Below are 23335 nucleotides of genomic sequence, written 5' to 3'. Positions count from 1 at the left end.
TATGTAACTAACCTTTCTATCATTTTCAACATTTACACATACTAGTATGAAGTTTCTCCAAATACTTGTTACTGAAAATTACTGCTCAGCTTTAAGTCCACAAGGCTATTAAGTACAGGACTCGCTGAATTTGGCTTAAATAAACCAGGATCTAAGGAAGTCAGACTTCTTATCAGAGATTTCCCAGACAGCAGAAGGCTTGCCTATTGTTTTAACTTAATTGCCTTTGAGGAAGAATAAACTATAGAAATCTAAAGGACCTCTCCTCCTGCCATGGACCATTTATTTTGCAATACAATATATTACTTTGTGTATTTACCTCACTTTTGGTTTGATTTGCTTTTGATTTTTTTTTTTTTGATTCCTCCAGAAATTCAAGGAAGATAAGTACTAGCTAAACGAGGCTACTTGAATTTCCCCATCACTGCTGTATTTCCCTTCCTGACACTACTGTCTGCAAGCAACTATTTTTCTACTGCTTTCATCTCAATTTAATGACTCTGAATCTGTCATCTTCAAATAAGTAAGTGAAAAAAACCATGGCCAATTGTTGCAGCAAAACTGCTGTGGATATCTTTCTGCAAAAATCCACAGGAATACAACTCTGCAGGCACACCCCATACCCTGAAGCACTATCTGCCTGTTCTGTTACTGAGGAAACTTTATATGTAGGGTATCTTGGAAAAAGTTTTTACACCCATTGAAAAAAAAAAGAAAATAAAAAAATACATATTCCAATGCAAAGCTTTGCCTCTTTTGCATCTTTTCATCTCTGCTTTTATTGCATTGTTCAGTATGACTTTAATATAAGAGCTTCTAAGCAGGTTTCCACTGAATGAATGTATAGGTAACAACTTCACAGTTCTACCTGGTTCTTGCAGTGGCATTTCTCTAACTAGCCCTGTATCTGAACAAGTGCCTGAAACACTTAGTTTGCATGTGATCACTATTTTTCTTAATGGTATCTGAAGTAAGAAAAAATTATTTAGGGTTCCTTTCCCTATCCAAAGGCAAAGCAGTTTCCCCATGGAAGTTTGGGGGAACACCACACATGGCACGAGGCTGCATTAGGTAATCCTAACTGAGTGCACAATAGGCCAGTGAAACAACAGAGATCAAAAGAAGAAGAAAATAAGATTACATTTTCTATCCATACAGAACACTACACACTGCGCACTATATAGATGATTAAAGCTTTCATTTCTCCAAGAGTTCTTTGCAAATACAGCCTTTAATCAAATTATCTCATCCCACCACCACTGGCTATAAACACTTGATGCAGTAGTTTATTGTGATAGACTGTAGAAGCAAGTGTGAAGAGTTCACAATTTCTTGTAAGTGGAATTAATGTCGTGATGCAGAACTTTTCATATAGAGGAACAGTAGTAACATTTCAGTAGGAATTGAAGAATATTACAATAAAATCTAGCTGATGGGAAATACCAATTTGTCAAGCCTGAAAGGATTTGAACCCATTATTTCAGATTCAACAAACTTTAGTCAAATTTGCATATATCTAATGCAGAAAGAAGATGAGATAAGATGTGAATTGCTAGCTGCATTTTTTCTAGCATTTAAATATTTGTCAAAATGGCTTCTTGTTTCTTGATAGCCCCGATTTTGGGGGAAGGGAGGATATAGCTGTAAGAGCTTGTTTTCCCCTTTTTTGCTGGCGATATCATCTAAAACCAGACAGTTGCCAACAAGATGTCTGAACAGTCAATTTAAGATAACTCATATTAAACGCATTTTAAAAATCAAATAAAAGTTACAGGAAACAAATTAACATATTGAAAAGCAGTAACACTCTACACCTTAAAATTATTTAGAAAGATGAGAGTTGAGCCACATCTGAAGTCCATTCCAGAATCTAATCTGATAAGCTGAATCTTACCTATCCATGAATTTGCCCTTGAGCACATATTTTTCTACAGAAGCATCTTCACAAGACTCCCAAATGAGCAGTTGTCTATCATGAATTCATTGTTCTAGTGAATTGCAATTCTACAGTACTGGAGGCTCACCATTTCCAAGATGTAATTTTGAGCAGTTGTTCTTCCCAAAATATCCCTAATCATCTTCAGTATGGCATTGCTATTACCAAGAACCTTCATTAAGTATTCAACAGCAGTCAGTCCAAGCTGCAAGAACTGATAATTTGTACAATATTCAGGTGTTAGAGATCTGCAACGGCATGCTTGGACTGGAGGGCATCTCACGGTGAGGATGCTCCACTGTCACTTACAGGTGAAATCCTGGGCTGAGCTTGGAAGTACAAATTCCATCAACCCTCTTATTCTCTTGTATAACATATAGCTGAAAAGTTACTGCTGTCTGTATAAATAGAAAACAAATGACATCCCGAGGAGCAGTCCAGATGCATTTGTTTCACTGATGGAGACTAAATGGCTAGGCAAGCTACAGTAAATGACAGGCAGGTCTTTCATAACAACTGGTGCTAGCTGTAGGCTCTGCAAACAGTGACAGTTCAATTCCATAGTCTATAGTGCTGGACATGAATTTGATGAAGGAAAGAAATAATAGATTTATTCAGCCAAGTTCATCAGTATTTGTACTAACCTGAAGATTTAAAATACTTAAATTTTAATTATTATTATTAGATATGACATCTGCTGAGCAGAGACTGAGATCTATTAGAAAAAAATAGTATGGGAAACAAAATTTCATTTTTCTTAATACCAGATTTTGATTACCTAGTGAAAACCAGAAAGAGCTAAAAAAAACAGACAAGAACGTTGACCATTTAACATCTATATTTTTGTGCATACACTCACTCACACTGGTGTATAAATTATAGATATGCATCACTGGCATGTTGTACCAGGAACTACCCTAAAGCCTCAAACTACAGTTTGATGTTTCAACAAGAAAACCTAAGGCAAAGAGCAGAAGTAGGAGGATGAAGTAACACTAAGTACAATCTATTCTTCATAACAGAATCTGGGACCTGCTACCACTTCACTACTACCAAATCATAACATCTAGGATATGCTTCTCCTGTAATTTGCACTAATGTGATACATGAAAGTTAGAGCGATGCCTTCACATATATCATAGAACTTTCCCTCACAAAAAGGACATTGCAAAGATCCTGGAGAAGGAAAAAAAATAAAATTAAACAAGTGGTTAAAAATAAATAAATAAATAAAGATACAGCTCACTGTGAAAAGGCAGGGCTCAAGCCCAAGCTAAGAAATAGACTGGGATAATACTAAACCTTCATTCCCATTTGGCACTCCATATCTCAGCTTAGCTCCATCAGTGATCTGAACCCTGTCCTCATTTCACCTTAGCCTCCTTCACAGCTTCCTCACTTTGGCCCTACGTTTTGAGCACTTTTTATACAGAAGAGCAAACAGTAACATTCTTTCTTAACAACTACTTAAATATAAAATTAAAATATCAAGCTACCTTCACTGCATAATCATTAGTTTGTGCGTCAGTACAACACAAGCAGTATCTAAGAAATTTTCTACACAAGGTTCTAGTGTTATTCACAGAAATACTTTTTATGCCAGAGCATTAATTCCTGTCCTTGTTTTAACCTCATGGAAATTCTGGAAGTTATATTGGGGGGCTGGCGGGGGGGAAGGAAGAAAGGGAGGGACGGAGGGAGGAAGTAATGTATCAAAATTACATACACTAAAACAATCCTTCGGGTTAATTATGACACATGCAAGTAATTCAAATCTAAAATCTGTTGAAGTGATTGTAGATCTGGGGGGCATACATGTATTATCCTGTTTTTATTTAAAGACTACAACTTAAATGATGCTTAAATAATAGCTTTCTAGTGCCTCTTCTAGCAAAGGATGGTTGTTCAAGCAAAGCGCCCCACGTTTCCAGGCAGACGTATGTCAAATCAGTTATCAAAAAATGACCCACGCTCTATTATAGTGGTCTAAAAGGTAAGCAAAACAAAGATTTAAGAAAATGTTTAAACTAACAGAACTTCCTTTTAAAAGAGTGAAAGCGATACAGCAACAGAAGCATTTGAGGTTCTGAATTTATGAAGGGCAGCCAAGTAACATGGCACATCACCAGCAGAACACGTAATTCTTGGGTGATCATTGGCATTATGAGACTACTTCTGTTGTTGTCCTTCCCTCAGGGGAACCATCAGTTGTTCAGGCAAAAAAGTCTTCATAAAACTATCAGCTGAACAGCTGAGTTTCTACTAACCATAACCACAGTTCTTAAAGTTATGGAAAGATAAGCTACAAATAGGTCGTTACTGAACAAAGGGTTTTATTAAATGCTGGCAAAATATGATAGAACAGAAACTGCCAAACCAACCATTTTATCTTAGTACTGGGAAGATCTCCCTATAACATGCAAACTGTATATAAAGAGGTTGTCCACAGGAGAAAGTTAATGAAAAGAAAGCTAGAGCAAAAACATACACTATCTGAACCAGGGTAGTAGAAGAGAAGTTTTGAGTATTAGCAAAAATTACAATTAATTAATCAAAAAACAGACATAGAAGCTGCAGGGAAGTCTTACCAGAACTCGATCTCCAATTTTAAGCTCCCTCTCTCCCTTCTTCACAGATCCTGCTTCAGAGAGATTTGATATAGATTCACTGGCAGTTTTTGAAAGATTGCTAAGTTGAGGAGTTGAGTGCTCCTTAGCAGCAAGCGGTGAAGCTTTTTGTGGAATTCCTGAAGGGGGAAGTGCAGCAGGGGATGAAGACACCACACTAGCAGCTGATGTGGAAGTTGGGGATGTAGCTCTAGAAACATGAGCTGTCTGTGTACCATTAGCTTCATCTTCTGTCAGCACTTTTCTTGTCAACTTTGATGGTCTTGTAAATATTCCCCTCAAGGGTTCACACTGGAAATACCGAACTCCAGCCACAGAGCCATCATTCTTACCAATTGGTTCATCTAGAACAATTCCTGCCCATTGTCCTGGAGCAAACTGCGTTTCACCAAGAAACTGAATAAAGCCAGGTTTGTTGCCATTGACCCAAACACGCTCCCCAACTCTGAAATCATCCACAAACTCATCATGTGTGTCTGCAGTGGTTGTGCTTGAGGGCTTTTCACTGGAAGCTGCTTTTTCTGCAGGAGCTAGAATCAAGCACAAAAAGAAAGAAACCGGTATCAAATATACTAATATTCCACTGTGTTTCATTAATTTGTTTCAATTTCATGAGAGTTTGGAAAAGCATGATTTTTAAGAGGAAGAGCACAATTCCAAGTTTTCTTACCTATGAAAATATTGTAATCTCTGGAACATACACTTCAAAGTTTAAGGACAGGGACATCAAATGTATTTAACTTAATCTATACAATATTTTAACCGAACCCTAGAAGTCAAATCTCAAAAACTAAGCAATCATCTTTATCATTATTATGAAAAAGTTTCTTCAAAGGAAACTGCTTACTTCAGGTAAGTGAAAAGGTAGAATTCTGAACGAGGCTAAGGACTGTCAAGTATGTATGCGACGTAGTTATCTCACAGGATAACTAGATCAGTCTAAATGAAATTATGTCTCCCCGCTAACACAGCCAGAGATATTTAATCATTTGGTACCTGACATTCTTCAGTTTCTCTGAAAACTCCATCCTGAATGTCTAATTACATTTGTTAAAACTGAGAAAATAGTTACTCTTCCAGCAAATGATTAAAATATACACAAAAGCTTGGATCCACAGAGAGCTCACATCCAGGTAGCCAGTAACAATTCTCAGTGTTTTGATTTTGAGGACTACAACCATAAGATCCTTACTCCTCTTGAGAGCATCAGTGGAGGATATTTAGACAACAACTTCACAAAAGCTAGACTTCAAGACCTTCTGCTACTTGCAAACTTCTGTTAGTGTATTAAAAAAAAATTTAGATGTCCAACAATGAATATAATTGCTTAATTATTTGCGATAATTCTTAGAATAGTTGTATATAGTTTTATACATTGTTATTTTAGGAGAAATGTTGATCAAAAAAGCAGGTTGCTGTACTCGCAAAAGTACATTTCAGCCAGCAAAACTGACAAAAAGCCAAATAATTGTGGCAGCCACTTTCCCTCTACTGTAATTTGTTGAACTGTTTTCAATTTGAAATGGGGGTATGCTAGGATCAAAGGGTTTCCTTCTGCATTCCACTATGCTTTCAACACCACATTTGCTTTTAAAAACACTCTGTTTCAAACTAAAATTGTATTCAGTTAGTAAAATCAGACTTTACTGCAGGTTTTAGGTCATTTTTGCTGGATCAGAAATACAAGCAAAAATAACCATATAAATAGTAAAAATAGTATATAATCATAGCTGTCAAGTTACTTTTTGTTAGAAGGAGAGATGAATAAGCAAAAGTAAAGATATTTAAACATTCATTACCAGCTGCAACAGGTGCAGGTGTTTTCAGTAACGTACTCCCAGGCTTGGTGATCTTTGAAGGAGCTTTAAGTCCACTTGGCTTTAACATACTCATCTTTCTGCAACGCTAATGTTATTTTCTTCACTTGCAGTAACTATCTTTTTCCTAACATGGATATAGTATGTTCTTCTCTGTTTTCCACTCCTGGATTAAACCTGTATATAAAAATCAGACACAAATAAAAAGAAAAAAGAAATCAGTATTTTAACTCCTGCAGAGTAAGGAAGTTACTACACGGCAGGCCGTGTATGAAAACACACAATACAAGCTGCTTTATAACAACAGCTAGAAGCATTTCCCAGGATAGCATTTCCAACGCTTCATTTCTTGAAAGGCATTTCCTATTAAAAGACACTAAATATGAACTTAAAACATCAAAATAATTCCCTTCACTGAATGCTGATGTATTCATCTTGAGCTTTAAACTAAAAGTCTATTTTAAGAAAGAAACACAAAGCCCTTAACAGCATTACTAACAACATTACGCACAGATATAACTGCTCTATGCACTCTACTGTTTCAGGTCACATTTTTCAAGTGTTGCAACATGCCAGCAAAAACAACTTGAAACTAGAGAACTAACTACAAGACATGTCAAGAAAACTGGGAGTCTCAGGACAAAAGGAAAAAGTTTTTTAAAAAGTTATTGGAACTGAAAAACTAAGATTAATCAACAGAGCTAGATGTTTATAACTAAAAAGTAAACATCCACCTCAGCTTTACTGGAATCACACACTTCAGATCACAAGATACATTAGCTCACAGTCCCCAGCACAGTGCCCCAGCTACAACCCTCTGGAAAGAGGAGGAGGAGGAGGGACTTTTCCCTGCGTTGCTAGGATAAAGTGCTGCTCTGACTTGGAAGCCAGCTATAAGCTTTTCAGGGAAGTATGCCATGAGGTTTTTGCCACAGAAGGCATCTTCTTTCTGATGACAAAAGCTTTAAAAAAGGCTTTTTAATTTATATTGTGAATTCAAAGCCAAACTGTAAGTTGTCTGATTTCCCCTCTCTTTAAAAGTATAAACTGCACTTCATGAACACAGTTTAGATATTTACTAAACTATATATTTATGTGTATACATATATATAGCACGGGACTGACAGAACAACTATGCCCACTTAAAAATCACCATATACCTAAACAAAAACCTAAAACATACAAAGGAAACATAGGCATGTGGCAATGTCAGACTGTTTGCTCAGACTATGACAAACAAGAACTGTAAAGCAGGTCTCGGCCCTGCTATTTACTCGGCATCTTGGCACCAGTCACTCCCTGCGCACAGGCAAAGGGCTGGCCAACTCCAGATTTCCCCGAACCAGCGTTACCGGCACGCAGGTGCGCGTGCCAAGCACACAGTACATTTAAAGGGAAGAGAGATACTAGTAAAGAAGAGACTGCTATGCTACATTAACGAAGACTAAAGAGAAATGCCATCCCTGTCTTTTACCTACCAGTATGTTTTACCCCTCGTGTATTATTAATAGCAAGCACGTTAGCATTCCTAAAAATCAATTCACTGTGAAAAAAAAAACCATCAGTCACGCAGCTCTGTGAACCTAGATGACAAAGTGAAACGTTCGTCTGCTATTTCAAGACTGGCCGCGCCAAATTTAACTCATTTTCTAATTAGCCTGCAATAAATTTATACTTTAAAAAGCGTTAATTACCACCTCAGCTGTATAGTACTTGTCTACAAATTAACTTAACCTGCATGAAAACTCTGAAGTAGCATTGTGCAGACTGCTGAACATTTCTTCTAGCACTGCCAGAAGTATGTCACCACCCCATCTGCAATTAATGATTACTGAAGAGAAAAATTTCTCTGCTCTTTCTGTAAGATCCACACCAATTTACTATTAATTTTAAAATAGGAACTTCCACGTTCACGAACGGCAAAGCAGAGAGTGAGATCTCTGAAATCAAAGTACAGGGATAGGTATGGCCCTGTGGCTTCCTAACCCATCAAAATCCATGGAAGGAGCAAATTGTGTATACAATCGTGCCAAACTTTGTGGTTTGATAAAGAAATACAGATATTACAAAGAAATGTCATTGAGATGAGTGCAAGACTTTGTTTTCCTTTATCAAAAAATAAATCAAGTAATTTTTGTTTTTCAAAGTTTTATAAAGATCAGAAAGCAAGTGTTATCATTATCTGGCTCTTCTCATACTGAATCAAGAAGAATGCTAAACAAATTTCATTATGCATCATTACAATTGGTAATTAATGGATGCATACCTAGGATATGTGAGCAATTAACATTATTCTTAAACAGTAAGCTAGACACCTATACAGCTGATCACCAACTATGTCTGTACCCTATTGCAGCCAGCTCCAAATAATGCGCTACTGGAACACCTTTCAAACTAGTTTCACATTACATGTGGAGAAACCCTAATTAATGTTGATTCTATTAGTAAAAGCATGGTTCATTTCAGAATTATCATATTGAACGAGTATCATCCAAAATGAATAAAGACAGTTCAGCATTCATAACTTGTGTTCACGCTATAATGAAGGATCCCATGGGCCTGTCTCCATTTGTCCTTTATTTTGCTTTTGAAAAGAAGCTGCTATTCTAGTTTTTTAGCTACCAGTCGCTAAGAGCACTCCATTATGAAAAGTAACACAAGCACTAAAATTCGAACAGAAGCATGGGCAGGAAGGAATGGTTAGAGAAGGGGCACACCACATGCGGTTGAGAAATTGTTTTGAAAACAGATTTCTACTCATCTTCCTCACTGCTAAAAATCAGAACATTACGTCATCACTAGCCATTTAAAAATGGGTCACACAGTCTCCAGTGGAAAGAAAGGAGAAAGGAGAAAGGTGTCATTTGACCAGCACACAATTAACTCAACCCTATAAGACAATTCTACAGAACCTCAGGAAGAAGTTGTGATTATACATCAGCCCTCTTCAAGAGTTTTGCACCCATATCCTGCATGTTTCAGTGAGAACAGAACCCTAAAGTTGTAAATTCATCTAGAAGAAAAACAAGTAGAGCAGAAAACAAGCAAAAAAACATACTGCACAAACCTAAAGGTTTGCCACTGAGATTTGGCAGTTCATTCTTTTTTCCCTCCTCCCAACTGTATGATGATGCCAGTTTATCATTACTAGTTGCAATTCCAAGCTACAATAAAGAAGGATTTGATACAATCACATAAATGCAAGAATTATCAAGGTCAGAGTTCTTTTTAGTTCATAGACCTCTACCAGTAGCAAACACAAGGTTTATGAAAATTCAACTACCTCTTTTGGGCCAAAGACAAAATCCAAGTTCCCTTAAAAAACAAACAAGCAAACAAACAAACAACTGCTTCCTAAAACCAGGAAGCAATATTCTACAATTATTATATATTTTTTAAACTGGCTATTCAAGTGCTGTTTGGACTGAAAAAAAATATATAGGATAGGTGAGTACAAAATATATGATAAAATATAAATCTTGTGTAATCCCCTCCACAATCATATCTTGCTTTTGAATAGCCAGTTTCAAACGATTATTAAATGAAGTTTTAAGCGCTTTGGTCAACAGAAAGCTAGAACATTCTAATACCACATTTCTTGGCGTGAGGCACTCATTCACATTTTAATCCTGCTCTCCACAGTCATGGGTTATGTATCTGCTGTGTCATTTGCTTTTTTCAATATAGAGGCCTTCCGCTAGGCCAAAAGTAACACAATCTCTTGTGCCCTGGTTTCAGTGTTACTGAAATTGTAGCTGAACGCAGCAAATTGCTAAAATTTATGCAACTTATTTTGGTATATTACTGCCTTATTGCAAGAGTGAAAAACAACTTTCACTTTTAGAAAGAACTACAACTGTCATTTTTGTATTAGCATTTCATAACAGAATTCACAAAACACTGAACACTTAATTTTGCATCAAGTGATTTTAAGTATTACACACTTTAGAATTTCCTCACAGGTTCCAGATGACAATTCTCTCTTATGAGAACTAAAATGTGGTAATAACTAGCTACTTGTCTTGAATTGTTCACTTTTCTTCCTTGAATCTTTTTCAGCTCTTCTCCAAAGAATCTAGATTACCAATGGGCAATAACTTAACTGAAATTTTCCCAAAGACTGTATCAGTAAACTATGGAAATGCTGAGAAGTAGTCTGATAATCTGTCCTATTCTGGTTTTCAGAAAGCCACACATTTCACCCAAACAGTAACTGTGTTCAAAGAGGAGATTTTAAACACAAGCTTTGCACTTGTGTTGCTACTGGTGGGAACTGCAGTCACCAGCAATTCTGTTGCATGCTTAGTTTTATCAAATACATACCAGACTGTTACCAAGGCTGGAGCATTTAAAAAATATATAAACATATTTAAGGACATGTGAGATGCTACAGCACAGATATCAAACATATGACTTGCTGAAATCATGATTTCATATATGATAATGTGATACAATTTCTTTTTTAAATATATGGTGGCAAATCACAGAATCTGATACAATGAATTGCAATTATTTTGTGTGTTGACTAACACAATTTTTCAAACGTAGATGTAAAGCTTTGCATTGCCACTAATAACCAATCAGCAATTTGCTTATTCTTCTTAATTACACTTCACAGACCCCTTAGATGTAGTTCATGCACCAAAGCAATCTGTAAGTGATAGGCTGAAAACCACTAGTCTAAGAAAATAAATTCTAATGCACTAATAATAGAGATGAATTGTGTTGGCAGGTTGCAATAAAAAAAAATTAATCGCACAACCTTGAGCTAAAAAACATATAGCCATACAGTTCTGAAGTTTTTACTATTCACTGCTGAAACATATTTATGTCACTCAATTCATTAGGATGGTTTTGATGTGCAGTATTATCTTTAGTCTTAGAAACAGTCAATTTTCAGGAGTGACAAAATATTGAAACAGTCAAAGTCTGAAGTAAATAAATCACAGAGAAGACATTCATTGCTTGGGGAGGGGGGGTGGGGGGAGCACACTCGCTTAAAGCATCTCAGACCAAACTCCCAGAAGTTTAGGCATTCAGAACTACCAGTTGCTTTAGAAAATTTAGACTAGAATGTATAAGTGAAAAGAAAGACACAGCACATTTTAGTGAATACATCATATGAACTGCTAATTTGGAATTTAAACAGATGAATTGAATTGTGGTCAAGCTGTCTAATCATCTAAGAAAACATCTCGCTTCCGCACAAGTAAATCTGGTATGCTGTTTCTGCTCTTAGAACCACCTCAAAGCACAGTATTTTCCAACAGTCAGAAGAGGAATTCCAATAATAAAAAGGGCTGCCCATTGCTGTTTCTTTCAGAACAGTATTTCTAATAACTAGTAACCAAAAACCTAATTGCACAATCAAATAAGAGAAAAAGGTTAAAGTCTTAGGTAACTCCATGTAAGAGCTCTATAGTCACCACTATAGAGAACAGTACCAGTAGCTCTTTAATCTTAGCTGCCATCTGAAAAGCGTGCTGCCACCGCCACACTCTCCTTCCTCGGAACAGGTAGTGCCAACATTAAAGTAAAATGTTTCATCTGATAAAACATTTGAAACTGTGACTTGACAATTTAAGGAAGAAACATTTGCTAACATTACACCTCGCAACTACCATGGAACAGATGCAGGGTTTCCATGGAGAGAAGCAAGCTGTCTGTAAATTTGGTGGGGAAACAAAGAGGGCATTCCAGAACAGAGCAGCGTGTTCGAACCGACTCAAAGCACAGACCGTGCAATGGCAGTCTTCTGCGAGCCGACACACGCAATCTGACCCTGTGCAGTGTACTGTGAGACCAAAATGTTACTCTTGTGTGGTTTTCTTGTACAGTAACAGTGAAACAATTAGTTTAAGAACGATCATTCACACTGGTCATGCGCAAGTCCTCCAAAAAATTTCAAATCAAAAAGATTATATTAAATTCATAGCTAACACCATTATGACACCAAATATTGTTGGAAAACATCTTTCAAGGTCAACATACTTATAAGCTTAAAAAAGAGACAGCTTTGACTTGTTAATTCTGCTAAGTATACTGATGCTTTGCAAAATAAACTTCAGGACTAATATATACTAAATATCCTCAAATACTTCTGTAGAATAAATTGTGTAGAATAAATAATTCTGCTAGGCAAAGTAAATCATCTGAAGAACTTCCAGGAATCTGTTACTAGAGAAGATCATATTTAATCAACGTGGCAGTCAAGCAGTAGGTATCTTAAGAACAAAAGAAAATAAAAAAAGTTCTAACCTTGCCATAAAGAAAATATAAATCACTTGTACAAAATAAATCATAAATTCCCTTCTGTAGAAAAATGATATGGAAAATATATTTCCAAGATCGCCACAAACCAGGAGCTTCATTTTCCTAAGGGAAAAGGTAACTCATCACATGAAGCATTATACTTGAAACAGAGTCTGAACAGCACTTTTCAAATATTTTTCACACTCTTGATGTTCATACCATTATTGCCAAGCTTTCAAAAACTCATGAATCGTGCCTCAAAAATCCTGACAGTTGTTAAGAGATAACAATCTCGAAGAGTTTTTCATGCATCTTTCAGTTCCATGTTTATGTGCCATGAGAGCCTATTTCCTTGGCTTGCTAGGTGCTACGCTCACTGCCAGCATCAAAATATAAGAACTGATAGGAGCCTATCAAATTGAGGTTTTGTACTTCATTTTTAAGTATAGGAAGGATTTTGCATTTAAAACTCAGATAATAGCTCAGTTTATCAGGTGCAAGAAATAAAAAGAATTCAGACCCTTCTCCCAAGCGTACAGTTTGCAGATACTCGTACAAGAAATAAAAAAAAATAATAATAACAAAGAATATCCCATAGTTTATATAGAATCATTCTTCATAAGGCACTTGAATATATTCCACTTCAGCTCATTCTAGCCCAGCATAACCTTCACATAAATTCTAGACAAGTATATCCTTCACAAAGGCAAATTCTCATCCTGCTTGAACCATAAAGCCTCACTTTCTCATGTTATTTTACAATTCTTAATATGAACGTGAATTTTTTTAGAGATAGTTTCTTAAATAACTTCATTTCTGATAATTTAATAGTCACACCTAGTTAGAATAAATGGAATGAAAGCAATCCCTCACTCTTCTGAAGTGCCTTCAAAAGACACTATCGGTTTACTCCAGGAAATTACTTTACTGTGCAAGCTTTAGTATTTCTGTATAAATCCAAATACAATTTACTCTGGCTATCTTAAAGATACAAAAATGAATGGTTTTAATAAGTTGGGAGGTATGCTTATTAGCATGACACAGTTCTTTTACAGTATCATTAGTCTGATGAACAAACTTGAGGCAAAGAGTAGCCAATAAATTACTCCAACTGTACCACACCTATATGATTACCAGTGGAGATCTTGCAAATCTTTGAACTGTTATAGAGGACACCAGTTTAGATAAAAATTACTTAGTCTGAAGCAACTATTATATTCAGTGAAATAAAGACACCCCCAACAGATTCAGAATAGCCCCAAGACTGTAACGTAAACATTACACGTTGTCATCACTCATACCTCTATCAGGCAACCATCACACCACAGTTAGGACTTCCCCATAAATAGCTACTGGTTTCCTTGTATCTGCAAAGGATTAATCACCGTTTCTTTAAAAACTCAGATGACGACTCCTATCTTACTGCATGCTTAGAGGGACTTGGGAGGAACAAATCTTCTTTGGGAAGCAATCCAGAAGTCCCACAATGCTGACCTTGTTAGCTCCAATAACATTAATCTAGAACTCAGTAAAAGCCCAGTAATTTTAGAGAGTTATTTCTTAACGGAGACAGGTAGTAGATGCTGTATTTCTAAGCTGTGCAGATGACTTGAACTGCTTCCTTTATAGCATTGAGTTCACAGACCTGTAACATATTAAGGACCAAACGCTTTCAGCTTTTCTTCCAACCTAAAGGCTTTTATGATAGCCAGGCCTGCACACAATTCTGTTTCTCCTTTGACTTTGAATCTGCTGGTTAATTTAAACTAGATTAAATAAAAGGCAGGAGGTTTTTAAGAGAATTACATTCTTACAAGGTCGACAAAAGAGAACAGGTAGATAGGAGACTTGCGTTCAAATACTCTTGAGTTTCTCTAAGTAACTTCAGATCAGACCCACTAATTTTTAAAGCTAAATGGAAAAGCCAGACTGTTGCCGCCAATACACTTAGCGCAAAATTATCAACGTACAGCAAGATGATAAAAAGTTTGAATATAATACTGTTATAAAGGCAAGTACCATGAGACATAAGTCTATTGAAAAGTACATGTTTTTAGTGACATTGCTAAATGGCTAAATAAGAAACATTGCTGTCTCTCTACCATGGAAAGGGAAGGATCTTCAAAAGAAATAGACTGGATTCTGCCTGCACATGTTTGGGAGGAACAGGAAAAAGGCAAGACAAATTTCTATGGCTGAGAAACTGTCTATGAACAAGGAGATGATTCAGAAGAAAAAGTAAAAGGTTTAGGATTGCAAACCATCAGTCAGACATTATAATGATGCTATGAGAAAGATAATTCATTAAAGCTTCTGTTCTGTTTATAGATTTTAATTCTCTATGAAGGACATTTTGAGTCACCCCATCTTATCATTCTGTAACCTACTATGCTCATTCAGATTCCTAAATGCCTTGAGATCCTCCATAAAAAAAATATATACCACTGAAACATGAAGACTTAGATTATTGAATACAAGGCATGGATAAGGTAGGACTCAATGTCTTTAGCAGTTTAAACTTATTTTGGGGTAGCAATATTATGAGTAATTCTTTCTATGTAGCTAGTTCTAAACAGTCTGTTTAATTTTTCAGAAAAATTCCCACCTTTCATTAACAAAGTAAGAACTAATAACTGTTACAAAGCCAAAAAAATCACAGAAGATACAATGCAAACTCTAGCACTTCACATTGCCAGCATTATAAATACTTCACTGCTACAGTTTATTTAAAGACTAGAAAGCACATGATCCTCCTAAACGCACATCACTCTCTACAGAATGAGTCAAGGATTAAGGAGGAGAGAAAGTTTTCAGCCCAGAAAGTAAATTACCACCTTTTCTGATAAGTCCGTTATCAATACTTCTTATTCTTCCTATTTTTTTTTCCCCAAGGAGATTCCTAACTGGGTTTTCTATAGCCCTCCAATAACAAAAAGAGTATTTTATTTGACTATCAGCACTGGCTTCTCCTCGTGATAATGCACTTTAACCATCTTAGTAAGTGCATTCAGTCCACATCAATTACAATTTTGGAACAGCAGAACATAAACTAAGTTATCTGAGATCTAGAGTTTAAGTGAAATTTTGAGAAGGAAAGTATCATTTCCTGTCACCCTCAAAACCAAGTACGTATAAACAAGGACATATGGCTACTAATTAATGCAACTACAACTGAAGTAGCTGAGGCAAAGATGCCCTTTTTTACAGTAAGAATTTAATTTTGACAGACTTGGATGAAACTGTTTTCAAAAAGTGTGAAATAATTACAAAGTCAGCATTCCTTTTTTAGCTCTCAGTGCTCTTACCCTTTTAAATAGTACAATGATTGCTACAGGGCTGGCATATAATAAACTAGAAGTACAAATACAGAGCTTAGATAAATATTGCTCCAATTCAGTGTATCCTGCTGTCAAGCTTAGAAGCAGAATGAGACATAGATAAGCTAACTCCATCACTGAATTTCCCTTACTGTCTTGCAATTTCTCATCAAAATAAGTGAAAGATACAGACAGCAAGAATATAAAAATTAAGAAAACTGCACAGCTTTTAATGGTGTTTCTTCTTAGAAAAGTTGAGTGGAGACATGTTTCAAATTAAAAGAACGGATGGTACCATTTACACAGAGACCTCAGGTCTAAGTCTGTACAGGATAGGTGACAGGACCTCCAGGTGGAAAATCATTAGGCAGGTGGTAAGGTAAAAACTAGTACATTCTTGTTTGTAGAATACATCTCCAGTCTTTCTGAAGCCATGGACAAGATACAAGATTTGTGGGTATTTTAAGAGTCAACTGTGCCACTCTCCTAGGTCACGTGAGTGCAGCATCATTTTGCAAAAGTTCCTATATAAGTCAGACACCTGGACAAGCACAGACATATTAGCGGACGTTTGAAATCATCAGAGGCAGGCACCATGCTGCCAACAGAGCTGGCTTCAATTCTGCTGGTCAAGAAGGAAATGGTTGCTCCAGTAGAAACTGGCATCCAGCTCAGGGCAGATGAGATTACAGCTAATGCAGGATATAATTGCCTTTCATTAAATAACAAAACACCATCCAACTGAAGCATTTCTAAACATGCCAGTCCAATACGGATTCCAGTGCATTACTTTTTTATACATGCCAGCAGAGGCAGTAGTCCCCAAGGAATGCCAAAGGATTAAACAAGAGCTGCATTCATTCACAGCCATCATGTTCAAACACTAGAAAACTTGCATTTAACATAGAGAGTTAACATTTGACCTGAATGTTTTAAAGAGAAAGAGAAATGAAGTTTTGAAAATTATATCGGCAAGACAGATTGCTCTATTTCTTTTGAACAAAGATGTATTTTGAAATAGTCACTCCCCAAGAGAACATTAACATAGCTAAAAAGATAAATGGAGAAACACTAAGAAATTATCCAACCTGTCCAACCTAAGTAAATAAAGGCTATCCTGGACATTCACATAGAAAGTCATATTAATCAGCATATATGGGCACTGTTCTATCTTACAGTACATTCATATAAGGAAAGAGGTTATTTATTTCCTATAGTACAGCCCTGTGATGATAATACAAGACAGTTGTTTCCCCCACACACCCCAACACACTTGAAAGTTGGAGTCTTCTCCATGAAAAGAATCAAGCAAATTCTGTAAAACTAAGAGAAGTACTTTCATGATTTAAGAATTATGTGGAGTTTTTGAGATCTTTCTTTCCTTAAAAAGAAAACAAATTGAATTTCTTTACAGTACTTGAATGGCAAACTTCAGAATACACTGTCAAACTCTAACATTCAAAAACTAATGATTTTATACCATAGAGTAACAAAGACACGTGAGAATTTTTTGTCAAATTACAGCCCTAACATACCATCTCCCTCTTGATTCATAAAAATATGGACATTAGAGGTCATGTTTCCAAGCTTTTCTGCTTCAGCCAACATATGTCTCTCCCTCGAATACACACAGAACTTTAGTGCACTATTTAGTGCTCTTTAGTACACACAGAAAATCTTCTAACATGTGTTAAGGACTGGTTGGGAAGAGAGAACCCTGAAATATCATAATCTTAAACCAAGAACTAATAAACTTCTACATATTATCCAGTCACTGTATTTTCAGTATGCCATAAACCAGCTTTGCCAGTAACTCAGCAGTTATACATTTCCTAGACCAGGATACCTTATTGTTAAGGAAATACATATATATATATATTCTCTCTCTCTCTATATATATATATATGTGTGTATATATATACACATGTAAAAATTTTTATATAAGGAAAAATATATATATACAAATTTTTTTTCCACTGTATTTAATTTGCTATCTCATTACATGCTGCAGCAGGTGCATGCACACTTAAGAAAAAAAAATCATTCTCTAGCATTGCTATTTTCAAAATTGCATGTACATTTCTGCTCTTAAAATAAAATTCTTAGCAAAGCAGCAGGCATAATGGCACTTCCTTTTTTATAGCTCTTTTTTTCTTCCTACGTATTACTACAGACATCACGTGTTTTTAAATGTTTCCGCTCAAAGATCTCAAGAAAGCAGCTCGTGAACTTTCACAAATCCCTGAGAGGTACTGCCTCCATTCTACAAACCAAGCAAGCAAGCAAGAGGGAAGGAAAAAATCCTCTTCATCTCTCAAGTCATATTTTCAGTCAGGGACGTATACAGTCACAGACTAGATTTTTTCTTCCATGTTGTGTTTTGGAAGGGCTTTTTTTGGTATATTAAAAAAAAAAAAAACCACAAAGGTGCTACAACGAGAGGGAAAATATAACTTCTGATTTTAATGCAGCAGGATCCATGCTAATGGGATGGTAACCAAAACGATTACCTCGAGCCCCCCTGACAGCTGAGGCATGGAAAAGAGAACACTGAATTGCCTTAGGTAGCAGCACCAGCGAGAGCGCGGAGAGCAGGAGGGGCCTGCAGCATAGCCTTTGTCAGGAGATGCCACAAGTCTAACGCCGGCTCTGAACATGGCTGACCTGCCCTGAGCGGCGCGGCGATACGTGGGCATCTCATCTGCACATCAGTAGCTTCCAGAAACGGTGCAGGCATAGGGGGAACTTAAAACTAAAGCAACAACAAAAGTCAAGGTAAACTATGAACCAATTCGTTAATCAGGAAAAATAACAGCATGTAGTAAATAATGTGGGATGCTGAAAATTGTAAGTCAGTGTTTAGCATGAGATGCTTAGACCCTACTCGCGCAGAATCAGCTACGCGCAGCTCCGCACCCTCCCCGGCTCGGGAAGGTGGCATCCACGCGCCGAGCGCCAGCCCCACCTGCTCCTCGCGAGCCGCGGAGACGCCCGAGCGTTTCGCGTGGCAGCGGCGCGGACCCGGGCGGGCCGCCGTCCCGCCACGGCGGCGCCCACGCTGCCACGCGACGCCGCCCGGCCTCGAGCGCGGAGGGCGCGGCCGGACCTCGGCGCAGCGCGGAGCAAGGCCCGTCCCGGCGGGGGCGCGGCGACCGCCACGCGAGGCCGCGCGCGAGAGGAACGCGGCGAGCCGGAGCGCGCGGCCGCCTCGACGGCGAAACCGGCCTCGACGGCGAAACCGGCCTCGACGGCCGCTGCCGTCGCCTCGGCCCCGCCGGGCCGGCAGCGGAGCGGGCGCACGTGTCGGGGCGGGAATCCGTCGCCGCCTCCCCAGGGCGGGCAGGGACGGACGACGCCCAGCGCGGCCGCCCGGGGCCCCCCGCGGCGCGGGATCGCCCTCCTGCCTCGCGGGGTCCCTCGGGCGCCGGCGCGGGGTCCTTCAACGCCCCCCGACGACCAGCGCTGGGACCCTCAGCGCCACAGCGGCCCTCAGGGCTCCCCGCACCCCGCGCCAGGTGCCTCGGCTCGCCGCCGCCCCACGGACCAGCCCCTCCATCCCGCCCAACCGGCTCCTTCCCGCCCTCGGCGCTCCCCGCTCCGGCGCCTCCCCGCCGGCCACGCCGCGGCCCAACGCCGCCCGCCCGGCAGCACGGAAGCGGAGGCCCCCAGGCGGGAGGCGGCCGGCGGCTCCCCGCTTCCCTCAGGCGGCGCCGCGGCGAACCCGCCGCCGCCGCCGCCGCCGCCTCACCGTTGCTGCCGCCGGCCCCGCGCCGCCACCGCCGCCGCCTTCCAGGGCCGCCAGCGCCGGGCGCAGCTGCTGCCGCCGCCGCCGCCTCCCGCCCCTCTGCGGCGGCGGCGCCTCCCCGGCTCGCAGGGGGCGGGCTGGGCCGACAACGTCTGCGCCCGGCCGGGCCCGCGGCGCCGCGAGGCGGAGACTGCAGCGCGGGGCGCCGCGAGGCGGAGACTGCAGCGCGGGGCGCCGCTCCCCGCCCCGCCTGCCCCCCCTCCCCCTCCGCCTGCCTTCTTTGTTCGCCGGCGGGCGGCCGCAGGTGGGTCCCCGGCGAGGCGGGCGGCGCTCGGCTCCGGTCTAACCCTGCCGCCGCCCTCACTGCACCGCCGCGAGGAGGGCGCCGAACCGCCCGCGGCCCGGCCGGGCCCCGCCTGCGGCCGCCCGGGGCGGGGCGGGGCGGGGCGGGGCGGGACGAGGCGGCCGCCGCGGCCCAGGCTCTGCCGGGGACTCGCTGCGCTGGCGGGCGAGCGCCGGCTGCGGGGGGGGGGGGGGGGGAAGGCGAGCGGCCCGGAGGAGCCGAAACTTTGCTCCTCGGGTTTTCTCCGTTTTCCTTTTGTCTCGCTGGCCACGCACGCGTCTTCCCGTTCCCTAAGCTACAGAACATTTTACACGTTTTCGTTCCGCTTAGCCGGGAACGGGCCTTATCCCCTTTCTAAACTTCGGACGGCCGCGTCAGTAGCTCCACTGCCACAGCGACAAATTTGGATCAACGTTCAAGGCCGAATGACAGCTCTCTGCTTCGCTTCTCTGCCTCTTGGGAGCACGTAGCAGAGCCGCCCCGAGCTGGCGTAAGCCTCCGCATTAAGCCCGAAGCAAGCCTCAGCGCGCGGCCTCGCGGATCGTCGGGTTGTGCACGATACTCTTCCAACAAACGGGTGATGAGAAAGCAGTTCCACTGCTGGAAAGCGACTGGACTGCGTTTCGTTTTGGCTCCATTCTTCGGAACTAATCCAGCATATTAAAAGCACAAAGCGGTGTGACGCAGTCCCTCAGCAAAAAGTTTCAGACAGATCAGCATTCAGCAATGCTGGTTATGAAGTTAAATTCTAAGTGTTAAATAGAAGCTCTCCCTGTGACCATAGATGTTAATTGAAACAGATACTCGAATTCATGTACAGCTACTATTCTTGCTCCCTGTAAAATATAAAGCTTTTACTTAGCAAAACTTTAAGATTTAAATACTATATTGCATTTAAAAGTAAGAGCAGGACCTCTTAATGACAGCTTAAAGCTAGAATATGACTTGTAGCTTATTACTGAAAATAAAAACTAAGAGTCGCAGCTTTGCTCTGCTCTTGCAGAACTTTGTATTGAAGCTTTAGTCGGTGTGATGTTAAAGCTTCCTTCTACACTGCCTATGAGAGGAGATGTACCTAGCAGATTTTGTAGTGAAAGTCCAATAGACTCAGCTAGTTTTAAAGGATTCTTAGAAGCACTCCAGTGTCAAATTTCTCCAGAACTCTATGAAGTAATAAGTAGTAATGAACTAACACATGGGAATTTAAGAGAAATATAGCAGCTTAGAATAGTATTTTATTTGCAGGTTGAATTAGTCAGCCTGAGTAAAATGCAAGTGATAAAATGGAAACCGGACTGAATACATAGCAGAAATGTTATTTAAACTTTTGTAATACCTTTCTTGACTTCCTTACAAGATTGAAGCTAAAAATGTCCCGTTTCTAAAACAGAACTGAGAATGATTTTGCATAGTTATAAAGCTTCAACCTATAAAGAGGCTGTACCCTTGGTTTTGCATATAGTTCTAGTGAACAGAACCATAGCTGCAAGATCAAAGTCATCTTGTAGGAAACGAGAGCTAGTTATCTAGTCAACCAATATCAACCTTCAAACCAAGAAAAAATAGCTTTAAAAAAATAGCTAAAGTTTAATGAATTCATCCACGTTATTAATGTCCAACTTAGTTTTTGTGTACCAGTTTACACTTAGCTGGAGATATAAGCAGACTCTAATAATGACAAACATATCTAGTCTGTTCACATCCACTTTGTGCCAGTCATTATAAAGAAGTGCTAGCATTATAAACCATAGCTCCATATAGGACTAAATATGGCTGGAAGCCAACATACCTAATTCTAGTTGTAGTGTCTTTCTTTTCTGAGCTGTATAAGCAATTATTGCATTTTAGATGTTTTCATGACTATGAAAACAAGCACTGCAGAATGCTCCAGGGAAACGTAGCTGACATAATTACTGGCATGATGGCAACAAGTACAAGGACTACTTTAGATCAAAGAGAAATTATTCTCTTGAATAACACAGGAACATCACTTGAATTTGTTTCTGCCCTTTGTCATCTTTGTGAAGTGTACAAAAGTATTAAAGCTTCCAAGATGGATAACATTTTATTCTCTAAGAACTGCATTTACGGATGTCCTGGGATATACGTATGCATGTTTATTTTTTTTTGTCATCTGAATGCAAGCTTGAATATGTATGTATTGCAACTCTTATATTGAATTGATGGTCACACATGCTTCAGAAAAAGCAACTGACCTTTTAGCAAGGAAGTACTGCTTCACAAAATTCTGATACAGAAATTGTGTGCTATTATTTCATGTAGTAGTTTCAATCTTCACAAAAACACTGTAGCATTTCTCCCCCTTTTAACCCAAGTGCTGTGTCTTGCTCATATATTTACAGCTATATTGATACTCAGAAGGTGTAGTATCTTGAAGTCTCATATTTACCCTAGTATTTTTGGCTTTAAATTCATGACCGAGTAAAACAGACAGCTCATGATAGGCTAAATTAGATAAAAAGAGTCCTTTTTTAGTGTTAAGAATTAAACTTAGTAATGCCTCCATTCTTTCTAATGCATTTACTGTTTTCCTTCACTAGATCAGCAGTCATGAAGTTCTACACAAGTCAAATTTTCATTCAAGTTTACATTATTTGTTCTACCTAACATGGATAAAATAACAGTGAATTGAACAGCCAGTATTTACAGAGTCCCTTTGGCATGCTCAAATAAAGTACTAACAGTAATCTTCACCTTGACTGTTTTGTTTTACACAACTGAGAAACTGTATTCTATTAAGAAAAATTGTGCAATTAGAAGGATACACATTCCACCACCTATATAAAATGCAACAAAAGCTGACTTGTCTCACCTACAGAGAAGTAGGGTTGGCTTTTTTGTCCTTAATGAGTGATGGGATTCAAAAGAAAGGATAAATCCATTTTTAGTCATTGGATGACAGGTGAATATGAATCCCAAAGTAAAATCTTGCATCAAACCTCTGTTGCACATAGTTAGAAGTTTACAAAGTGTCCAATAGTTACTTACATGTTAATTACCATGTTATGAAATCCATCCTGTTTGTAAGCTTCTCCAAGGACCAAGAGACTAATCCCTACCTCTGAGTCACCCCCCCCCACACCCCCCAATATGCAAGTATGACTATCAGCTTTACACTGTATTCTCAGGAACAACAATGATCTTCAATGGCATTTACTTACCACAATTTTACTGTCTCTGGTACAAAATGAAGGTTCTAGGGAGTTCCATGGCAAGCATCAATGCATTTGAAATACTTCCATTATATTTGAGCTTGTTCCTCCTCTTTTTCTTCAAC

The 23335-nt window shown here is 39.4% G+C and overlaps 1 protein-coding gene and 1 long non-coding RNA gene across 10 annotated transcripts in view; one reads left to right on the top strand and one right to left on the bottom strand.

The window, feature by feature from the left end:
• CLIP1 (CAP-Gly domain containing linker protein 1) overlaps positions 1 to 23335 on the bottom strand; it is an 80349-nt gene extending 57014 nt beyond the window's left edge. For 7 of the 9 annotated variants that reach the window (XM_062589640.1, XM_062589647.1, XM_062589645.1 and 4 more), the window contains exons 1-3: positions 19698 to 19777; positions 6363 to 6557; positions 4525 to 5093 (exon numbers count right to left, since the gene is read on the bottom strand). In XM_062589640.1, coding sequence (XP_062445624.1) covers positions 4525 to 5093; positions 6363 to 6456 — 663 coding nt within the window. In that variant the 5' untranslated portion in view covers positions 6457 to 6557; positions 19698 to 19777. Of the gene's footprint in view, positions 1 to 4524; positions 5094 to 6362; positions 6558 to 6891; positions 6913 to 19697; positions 19778 to 23219 lie in introns of those variants that run through there. The other 2 variants (XM_062589643.1, XM_062589642.1) reach the window with 2 other exon arrangements.
• On the top strand, positions 19909 to 22745 carry LOC134148016 (uncharacterized). Its single transcript, XR_009960122.1, has 2 exons — positions 19909 to 19998; positions 20368 to 22745. It is a non-coding gene; the product is annotated as an uncharacterized LOC134148016 (long non-coding RNA).

The sequence above is a fragment of the Rhea pennata genome, chromosome 17, assembly GCF_028389875.1.
Source record: "Rhea pennata isolate bPtePen1 chromosome 17, bPtePen1.pri, whole genome shotgun sequence".
Lineage (NCBI taxonomy): Eukaryota > Metazoa > Chordata > Aves > Rheiformes > Rheidae > Rhea > Rhea pennata.
The sequence above is the reverse complement of the archived record's forward strand: the minus strand, read 5'-3'. Positions and strand labels throughout refer to the sequence as shown.